Raw genomic sequence first — 10835 nt, 5'->3', positions numbered from 1 at the left:
CCCAAATTCTATGTCCTATGCTCCTGGGGTTTTGGGACACTTGCCACAGAAGATGTGCATGCTCTTTTCTCCCTGGTTCCATCTTTGCTTTAGAACCTGGGATTCCGTCACAGGCAGGGAAGCCTCTACCCGCCAGTGCCTCCTAACCAAGAAAGCAAATGTGAGGGAGGAAACCGGGACTGACTACCTGCTGGGGCTCTCAACCCCCCACAGACCCTTCTGCAGGCGTTTGCTGCCACCTTCTCCCTGTCATGAGAAAAACAAAATATTCTTTTCCTTGAATATTATTTTTAAAGTAATAAATATGTATTTTAAAAATTATCTTATTAGCAGTCAAAAAATGGAAATTAAGGTAATTGAATAATATTTTAACTTATTCAATTACCAAGTACTTTTCAATGATATTTTTGCTGCTGAGGGTTTGAAGAGGGAGTTTCGTATTCTCTGCTGGTAACAGCGATCTTTCTGAAAAGCTGTTTGGCAATTTAAATACAAGGTCTAAAAAAGTTTACACCCCTTTATCCCTTCGGTTTTACTTCTGGGATGTTATTTTATGGAAATAATTGGAAATGCATCTTTAAAAATAATATAAAAAGATGTTTCTTGCCATTGTCAGGATGGGCGGGGTAGGACAAAATGGCGGCTGAGCTACAACCCGGAAAAGACGGCTGACGTCAACCCAGGGCGCGAGGAGAACCACCAATGACATGTTGCCGCTTTGTTCAAAGGGGGCCAATCCCCAGCTCCCACCAAGAGAACCAACCGAGATAAAACCCCACCAAAGTCCCTGCTCAGGCGCAACTTCCCTAGACCCACTGTGCAGGTCAGGGAACCTCGCCCAGGTGCGCAAACCCCAATAAAGCTCTATACTGCCTAACTTTGTGGCTGATTAGCATTTATTCCTTGGTGGAGCCTAAGAAAACCTTTCAGTCATTATTTACAACAATACATAATGTAAAACCTTCTAGGTTGTGAAAATAGGAACATAATTAAAGAGGTGGTTATGTTTCCATATGATGAAATATACTAGTATTAAAAATAACATTTACCAAAAAATTTAGGACTTTAATGGCACAGGCTACAAATATATTATAGATGTATATAATATATGTATATAACATGTATATGTGTATATAATCAGTGTGTGTGTGAGCATCTGCAGAAAGAACCAGCTACCTAATTTGCAGGATCTTGTGTAAAATAAAAATGCAATACCTCTTGTTCAACCATGATTAATAATTCCAAGACTGCAATAGTAGAGGCCTGTACCAAGGGTAGGGCCCTTCTGAACATGAGTCCCATGTGATGACACAGGTCCCATACCCTTGAAATTGTCCCTGACTGTAGAAAAAAGACAGAAAGAATACATCCCAAAATGTCAACAGTAATTACCTCTGGGTTTTGGGGTTAATGAAGATTTGTATTTCATGTGCTTTATCAGTTTTCACAATAGGCACATATTACTTTCGTAATCAGTGAAAAAATAGTATGTCTTTTGAAAAAAACAAATTATACTGAAAGCAGCACAAGAGTGAACTGTGTTATATTTTGGTTTTAAACTCTTTTAAATATCCATTTTTGGGCCACTGGGAATAACATATTCTTTTTAAAGATTCCATACTATGTTTTGAAGTTACTGTAAAGAATATAGCAAAATATAAAAATGAAGTCATGTCTTTGCTAAGTCAAAAAAGCAAGCCAAGCTGAACCACAAATAACACATTTCCATCTATTTTTGTCCCATATAGAATTAGCTTTGGTTGGACATTGAACATTTGCTTGAATGTTGCAAAGCTAAAAATTTCTTCTCTGGCGTCCTTAGACCTACATTCATATCTGACAGCCCGTGCCAGCAAAGGGAAGGAAGGCCTGCAGGAGGCCTATTGCATCTTGAGCACTTACTAGTTCGATGAAGGGTTCCGCAATACATTTTTTTTAATTGGAGAAAGGTTGCATCTGGAAGGCAATAAAAGACACCTTACGTGAGAGAGCATGGAGTTAAAAAACATGCAGAGGGTATTTGCAATGCATTCTTGTAGAAGTGACACAGAGAAGCCTTAACAAGTTGAGCCGTTAAAGACTTCTAACTAGTCATTTTGGCACTAATGGAGTACAAAAGCCAAGGCAAATCACTTAAGCCTTTTAGTGCCCTCGTAGACAATCTGTCTAAGTACAGAGGCGTGTCCTTGCAGACCCCCTGGGTACAGGCTTCCTAGTCTGCTGTCTGCTCTGCTGTGCTGTGCACTCACTCCACCCCCCCTCTATTATGCAATTTCAAGGAGAAAAAGAAAAATGATTATTAATTTGCCATTCCTTCTTCTCTTGTACCTTCTCTTAATGGTGTATCCCGAGAAAAGCCTTTCTGCAGAGTACCCACTGAGGAGGCAGGGATGCAAAGTGAAGGAGCCGGAAAGGGCCATTGCTCTACTTATAAAAGGGAAAGGGATATAAAGGGGGATATCTTGGGGAGAAAGAGGAGGAGGAGAAGAGGAGGGAGAATGTCAGAGACAGGGAGGGAGGTTGAATAGATTTGAGAAAGAGAAAAGAGAGAAACGTGAGGCTGACTTTTGAGAAACTTGCAGGAAAAAGAAATGTTCAAACAGGTATACCGCTAGTGGTGTGCTACACAACCACCTCTCTGTCTCCCTAGAAACCTTCATTAAAAAATTATTACTCGCCCTGACCTGTGTGTCTCGGTTGGTTGGGAGTCATCCTGCAAAGCCAAAGGTCACAGGCTCGGCGCGAGTGGCAAAGGGGCGATGTTCCTTTCTCTGTGTTTCTCCCTCCCTTCTCCTCTCTCTAAAAATAAATAAATGAAATGTTTTCTTAAATTATTACTAACCAATCTTTTAATATAAGAGAAAGTTTATTTAGAAAGTCACAGAGGTAGAAGTGAGCTGTAAAACAAATGGGCTCAGGAAACAAGTCCCAGAGGCAGAAACAAGGGTGCTTGAAGCTTCGAAGAGAGAAGGGAAGAGGCACTTGGCTTGCAGGGGTCCAGGGACAGGAAAGGCGCAGGTGTGCTCTCAAGAAGGAGAGCGCTACTCGCCGGTGTGTTTGCAGTGGGGCTTCTGTTGTTTGAGAGCAGGTTGTGTTCACGTTTCAGGTCGGAGAGAGGAAAAAGAACTCCTTTCTTTCACGTTAATATTTTACCAGTGTAGGGGAGGAAAAAGTTCTCCTTGACCCTCTTGGGGCCCCTGGCTGGGTCTGAAAATATAACTGACAAGGGCAGATTGACAGGAGAAAAGCATACAATTCTAAAATGAGTTTTATGAGACGTGAGAGCCTACGTAAAGAAGACCCGAAGAAACAGTTAGACCTGAGTATACTTACGCGAGGTCTGAGAAAGCAGGGCAGTCGCTGAGACGTGTGATCAGTGAAGGAGTAGGAGCTAAGTGTAGTAACCTGGAGAAACTCAGCAAGGCCGCTGGTCCGGATTCCTCTGCCCGTCCCTTTGTCTTCGGAGATAAGGACGCACCACCCCCAGGAGGGCCTTATGGCCTGTTTCAGGGCGGAGGGGGAGTCAAGGTCAGAGTAGCCTCACTCCTCCTGCTCTTTTCTCATGCTCCTTCAGCTTCAAACATTCAGTATGCCAAGCTGACACACTCTGGGGTTGCCTGTGCAGAATTCCAACACAAGCAACAAGGAGATTCACATGCGTTTTTGTATCTAGTCCATAAACATGCACATGTTTAAATTTTACTTTTTTTCTTAAAGATTTTATTTTTAGAGTGAGGGGAAGGAAGGGAGAAAGAGAGGGTGAGAAACGTTGATGCGTGAGAGATACATCCATCTGTTCCCTCTTGCACACACCCAACTGGGGACCTGGCCCGCAAACCAGGCATGTGCTTTGACTGGGAATCAAACCGGGAACCCTTTGGTTTGCAGGCTTGCGCTCAATCCACTGAGCTACACCAGCCAGGGCTAAATTTTACTTTTGCTCAGTGACTACTCATTAATTTAACAAATATCGTGGCAGCTCCTACTAGTTGCCAGGTACAGTGCTAATCGTTGCTGGGGATAAGTGGCTGGCAATGCAAACGGGGTCCCTGCCCTATCGGGGCTCACAGTTGATAGCCAGCAGTTTACTTTTAAGGAAAAGATCCAAAACAAATTATGAACAAATATAGCGAATAAAGGTGCTATAAGATGTAACTATTTTGTTAAGCAAAAAAAAAAAAAAAAACAGGTAAAACTTTTTAGACAATTTAATTATAAGCACATGGTAGTGTTCTTACAATATGACCACAAGGGAAAGGCTTCTAGCAGGCCAATTCAAAGATTCACTCTTGATAAAAATATTTTACAGGAAAATTGAAAAGTTAATCTTTTTAAATTGCGCGTAAAAGAATGTTTAACAGGTCCCTCTATGGGGATGGGCAGAGTGGTGAGGGGAAAATGGAGACAACTGTACCTGAACAATAAGAAACGCGGAAAAAGGTCACTGTAGTCAGTTAAATGGATGGGTGATCAGCTTTCCCAAAATAAGCCCTAATCCAGTTAAATTTTGGAAAACTCCTTCTGCATTTTATTAGGAATGCTAATTTCTTTCCAGTCTAGGTTTGGAACAATCTTCCTCGTATAGTATATTTTAAAAAGACATTTCAACATACTTCTTTGGTTCAACTTTTAGCTGTGAATATATTCTATTTTCTCGTATCGTCAGTCCTGCTTGCCGTGAAACCAGTGGTAGAGACAAGCAAGGATTGCAGGGGAGCTCTGGTTTAATGGAACTGGCAGGGCTGACGTCGCTGGAGCTGGTCTGTAAGTTGAAGAAGTCATTTTTGAGGTCTGAAGAAAGACAAAAAGATAGTCAAGGGAGATGACAGGGGAAATATTCCACTGGGGGGACATAGCTGTATGCAGGCTCCGAGACAGTGACTCTGAAGATGGCATTGCCTGAGGAAAGGGACGGAGAAGGCCTGAGCTCAATTCGCAAAGTTGAGAGTTGGGCTCTGATTGGTCCATTCTGAGCCCTGTAGCTAACCCCATTGGGTAAGGTACTATGAATAATCTCAAAGAAACTAGGTTGAGGTGCTAAGACCAGAGGAAGGGAAATAACCACCCAAGAAGGAGGGGATGGGGGGTAGCTCTTCTTCAGATTCCCATAGAAAAAAGACTTTTGTAGAAATTGATCCTCTGAGGTCATCATCCTCTTCTGCACATCAGGGAAGAGTGACTTCTGTGATTCGTGCCATCAGGGCAAGCCCTGGGAAGCAGGAGCACCTCACTGAGAGGCGTCCAGAGGCTCACACCACGGACTCCAGCTGAAATGCTCTGTCCTGCTGGTGACAGCGCTTATGAGGCGTGTCCTGACACCCTGTGCTGCTGGCCCAGGCAGTGTCTTCCTTACAGACCCAGATCTCTCTAGAGATGGGTTGGAAAGGCTAGATGAGAGGGATTAGGGAAGCCCTAATTTAGCCTCAGACTAAAACCACGTTACTCCCAACAGTTTACAGGAAACCCCTCCCTAGATCTGCTTTCCAATGGCTTCCGATTGGAAGGGGGAGATGGGAGAGATGTGCTCCCAGACCTCCAGCAGATGGATTTTGGTTAGATATGAGGATATCTTGAGATACTGCCTTATGAGTCAGGACTGTTAATTATAAAGACAAAAATTCAACTCAAACTAGCTTAAGGGAAAAAAAAAAGCAGTTTATTTGGCTCACATATTTGGAAGAACAGGAGTGTGTGTTGAATTAAAAGTTTCTGCCTCTCGTTTCTCATCTCTACTTGGCTTGGCTTCATTCTCTGACTTCCTGTCTTCATTCTTGGTGCCTTTAGCCTTTCTCTACCTGGTGAGACAGCATCCAGTAGGGCTACTGGATGTAGGCCTAGGGCCTACATCGCAGCGTAACTACCCCATTTTTCTCTCCAAACTTGTATATATCAAATCCTAGGTAAGATCTCTGGTTGGCCATGCTTGGTTAGGTCCTAACCTTGCTGGTCAGGGGGAGGGGCTCTAATGGGCCAGACCCTGGTTATGGGCCCACCAGTTAGGCCAAGCCTGCCTGAGTATCGTGACTCAAAGTCCTATAAACAGGAAGGGTTAGTGTCCCAACACTAAGGATACTGGAGAGACAAAAACTACAAAATCCAAAATCCAGAATGGGAAGGGAGGTTAAAGGTAAATTATTCCTACAAGAGCAGCACAAAAGAAATGTGAAAATGACTACAGTCTAGCTTGGCCTTTCTCGTCCAGCACTCAATTAAATTATTCTTCTTAAAGAGTAGCTTTTGCATGAAATAAAACTCAGGATAATAAGAAAATGCAGCAGGACAGGAAATAATCTTGTTCTCCTCAGACATGTAGAGAAAGGCAAGAACTGGACAGAAGTGGGTTCCACCCATGAAGCAGGGAAGGACACAGATAGAGATATAGTTCCTGGAACTAAACTTATCTCCAGAAGGTAAAGTAAGAGACAGGCAACACTCTAAGAAAGCACAGTCCCAACAGTAAGTTGGAAGATCTTAGATGGTTCGTGGTAAATGCTTCTCTGTATAGTTTCCAAATATTGAGAGTCACCCATGTGTCGTGTATGTGGGCTGAGGATATGCTGCATGCCTCCAGTCTCTGGTGCACCAAGAACAGGGACTGGGAAGAAGGCAGGGCCTCTAGGTATAAAGTGTGGTTCTCAGCAGGTTTCTAAGTCAGGGATTCAGGCAAAGGGAACAGACAGAGATGTAGTTATGAGATCTGATTACCAGGAAGTGGAAGGATGGTCTTGGAGGCAAGACAGAAGCTTCAGTTGTAGGAACAGGGGGTCAGAGCTGGCCTAACAATGAGTAGACTTTGTGTGCCAAATTTTTGGCTGATGGGCAGGAGGCAGGGATGCCTTTCAAACGTTGAGACTTATTTAAAGGACCAGATAGTTGGTATCTGTGGGCAGAGGGAGGACATAGAAATTGGGAGTCACGCAGTTGACAGAAACAAGGAAAGATTATTCCCTATGCAAGTTGAATAGAATGTGTTTCGATGAGATGACACCCCAGAGTAGTACTGAAATATACCAAAGGAGATATTTTTTAAAAGGAAGAGTCCACCTCTGATTTGAAGCGCCTGTGGCTGGGAGAATATCATGACTAGTGAGCTTAGGCACACTTGGATCAGAACAGTTTGAGATTCACATGCACCTCCAAGGTGTGCCTCTCTGCGTGAAGCTGTCTGGGTAAAGGCAGAGCTTCAGTTTCCAACTAGAAACTGGGCACCATTTCCTTGCAAATTAAAAATACAAGCGAATCACTTACATCGCTCCCAGAAACAAAGATATTATACCTCCAGTAATTTGGACAATGCTGTGGGTTGAGTTTTTACTTATTTATTTTTTAATTCTAATTAAGCTACCCATCACTTTGAGGTGACAGTTTTCTCAAGTATGCTCTTCTTAAAACCACTAAATTTTATTTAGTCTTCTATAGAATGAAAAATGTGGACTCTTAGGGGAAAAATCTCACGAAAGTGGCCATCCGTTACTTTGGGGGAGGGGAGGTGTAGAGGAGTCTTCTCCCATGCTTTCCGTCGGAAAGCCATTGCTCTCCCAGGCCACAGGCTTCTGGTGGGCATGGCAGTTACGAGACTTATGAACTGGCTGCCAAATCAGACACTCTAGGGCCAGCTATTAGCTGTCAGGACCTTTTTTCCCCCCACTTTCTCAGTCAATTATTAATCTTGGATTCAGACTTCAGTTCAAGATTCTAAATGGGACTCTAAGAAACCCAGGTGAGAAAGTGTGGCCAAGAGTTTGGAGGGATAGTCCCGTTTCTGAATAGTTGCCACGCGGCACGTGGAGAGTTTGCTACTTCAGAAATGCTCTTGGCCACAGGGGAGCATCCTCTCCAGGGCTGGGGTCAGGGGTGGAAGAGATCTACTGCCCTCCAGTGGCTTTCCTGGTAACTACGACAGCCCATGCAGCGACTTCCTGAAGACCGCAGAACAAACACTCCTGGCAGGGCAGGAGGGAGGCAGGTTTGCCTGGCAACAAGAGGCAGTAAAATTTCAGATATTACTGTGAATGTGACTGAATCAGCATCTCAACTTGGTGAAACCTGGTGAAATATGAATTGTAAGTTTTCAAGAGAATATACTGCTTTTATAATCGGAGAAGAGGGTATATATAATATATATATGTATATACATATACATATATATATTTTAATAGAGAGGAGAAGGGAGGGAAAAAGAGAGGGAGAGACACATCGATGTAAGAGAAAAACATCAATCAGTTGCCTTTCCTTCAAGACCGGGGATTGAACCCATAAACTAGGCATGTGCCCTGACTGAGAATGGAGACCTTTAGCTTTGCAGAATGACACCCAAACAACCGAGCTACACTGGTCTGGGCAAAGGAATATGTAAGTTTAACACTGAATAAGAATTTAAACATTTTTTTTGAACTGAGAAAGGACCATGCAACCTAAAAATGCAAAATAACTAAAGATGAGGGGGTTAGAAAAAAATTTAAGATCAAGGGTTATATAAATAAAGGCTAAAATTTTACTTAAGTTGGGGAGGATGTTCAAAAAAGGAACCTTGTGCATTGCTGATGGGAATGTAAAATGGTGCAGCTGCTGTGGAAAACTCTACGGCAGTTCCTCAAAAATCAACGCAGAACTGCCATGTGATCCAGTAATTTCACATTTAGGTATATACTCAATATAAGTGGAAGCAGGGATTCAAATAGAGATAATATTCCTACACCCATATCCACAGCAGCATTCTTCACAATCACCAAAAAATAGAAAGAACCTAAATGTCCACCCACAAATAAATGAATAAACAGAACGTGGTGTATACATACAAAAGAATATTATTCAGTCGCAAAAAGGACACACAATACAATATGCGTGAGCCTTGAAAACACTGTGTCAAGTGAAATGAGCCAGATACGAAGGACATACATGTAGGATTCCATTTGTAGGAGGTCCCCAGGAAAGGGGAATTCATAATGACAGAGAGCATAAAGGAGGCCACCAGAAGCTGCGGGAAGTGGGAGATAAGATGTTATTGTTCAATGAGTAAGAAACTTCTGTCTGGGAGGACGAAAAAGTTCTGAAGATACACAGCAGTGACGCGTAACACAACATTGTGAATGTAATCAATACCACTGAATTGTATATTTTAAAATGGTTAAAACAGTGAATTTTATGTCATGTATGTTTTACCATAATAAAAAAAAATTTACCTAAAAAAATCCAGTAAAATGGATTCATTATTTTATCTTTCAAGAAGTAGGAAATGTTTCTTTTGTTTGCTTTTTTAAAATGTTTTTTTGGACTTTATTGGCTGGTTTTTATTACACAATGAATGTATTTAAAGGGGATTGCTATTATATACTTTAAAATAAGGTTGCAATTTCATGGCCTCAGGCATAAGTTTTGTGCATTTGTCCTATGGCCAGCTGAAATGAAACTGAAGGCTGAAATTTTTCCATCCATCTTTCAGAGAAATAGCATTTGAAAGACTTTGTGCTATTTTTTTTTCCATTTACCAGGTAGTGTTTGGTATAGAGGGTAATCTTCAAGTTATTGTGAGTCAGCTATTCCCAACTAACTTAATAGTTTGGTTTGATTCATGGTTACTATATTCAACTTTGCTTGTAATTAGAGAAAAATAAAATGGTTCTAAATAGAAGTCTAAATAAAAGCTTATTAAAAATTGGTTCTCCGAGTGGAACCCCAGAGTGGAAGATCCTATGTTTCTGCTATTGAAGTTTGAACTTTTCCAAACATAGGATACAGGGTGTATTATAAGCTGTGTGAAGCTTCACACAGGAGCTCTGAGCTCCAACACACGGGCCTAGGGCGAGCCTGACTGCACCCCACGGGGCCTGGAACGGGGTGGGCAGGCAGTGAATCTGTGCTCCCTGAGCCGAAGATTGAACGTCACTCTCTCTCCCCGAACCTGCACATCTTCATCTGGGACAGAGAGGGAGGCGGACACAGCCAGCGCGTCTCAGCCCTGCCTGCATGTTGGAGTCCCCTGGGAAGCTTTTAAAACTGCCAAAGCTCACAGACTACCTGCAGGATGGCGCTGAAAGTCAAGAAGCCTGAGAAGACAACCTGGAGGTTTGGTTTGGACTGCACTCATCCAGCAGAAGACGGAGTTTTTGATTCCGCAAATTCTGAGCAGCTTCTACGGGAGAAGGTTCAAGTCGGTGGGGAAACTGGAAATCTTGGGAGAGCTTCTTACAATGCATGCTTTGCGAATAAAATCACAGTGGTTTCCGAGACACAGTTCTCTGAAAGATGCCTGAAATGTCTTACTGAGAAATACCTTCAGAAGAGCAGTCCTCACGCTTGGCCTCGTGGGGTCGCACCTGACGAGGAGACTCGTGAGCTTTGTCACTTCCAGACTGGTCGAGATGAGCATGGGTCTCGGTTTGAGGGCCAGGGGACCCCAGCTGTTACAGGGCTTTGCTTACTAATAAACAAATGGAGCGCACAAGAGAAACATCTAGTAATGGACTTGTAGTTTACCAGTGAATATACAACACAGCGCTCTGCATGTTTTAAAAAAACCCAAAAACTTTTCATGCCACAACATGAAGTTTGAAAACACTACGTTAAGTGAACAAAGCCAGACACAAAAGGACAAACATTGCATGATTCCACTGACGTTTAATGTTGTAAAAACAACGTTAAAAAAAAAAAAAAGTCCAAGCTAAATCCTCTCTGGGGTTGAACAGAGAAGTTTTCAAGAAGGAGGAGACGGCGGTTCCAGGCTCTGACAACCCGTTTCCTGGGAGGCCTGCCTCTCCACTGAGGGTCTCTGCTTCGGATTCCTCGGACCCCAGGACCACACCCGCCCCCAGCAGCCTGGCCGACGCCCTTCCACA

The 10835-nt window shown here is 42.9% G+C and overlaps 1 protein-coding gene across 1 annotated transcript; it reads left to right on the top strand.

Moving 5' to 3' along the window:
• The first annotated feature begins 9983 nt into the window (after positions 1 to 9983).
• Positions 9984 to 10502, top strand: LOC114503817 (60S ribosomal protein L22-like 1). The gene has a single exon (XM_036034448.1). It carries the CDS (start codon positions 10025 to 10027, stop codon positions 10469 to 10471), a length of 447 nt encoding a protein of 148 aa, XP_035890341.1. The 5' UTR covers positions 9984 to 10024; the 3' UTR covers positions 10472 to 10502.
• The last annotated feature ends 333 nt before the right edge of the window (positions 10503 to 10835 follow it).

Source organism: Phyllostomus discolor, chromosome 8, assembly GCF_004126475.2.
Source record: "Phyllostomus discolor isolate MPI-MPIP mPhyDis1 chromosome 8, mPhyDis1.pri.v3, whole genome shotgun sequence".
Lineage (NCBI taxonomy): Eukaryota > Metazoa > Chordata > Mammalia > Chiroptera > Phyllostomidae > Phyllostomus > Phyllostomus discolor.
This window is presented reverse-complemented; position numbering and strand designations above follow the sequence as displayed.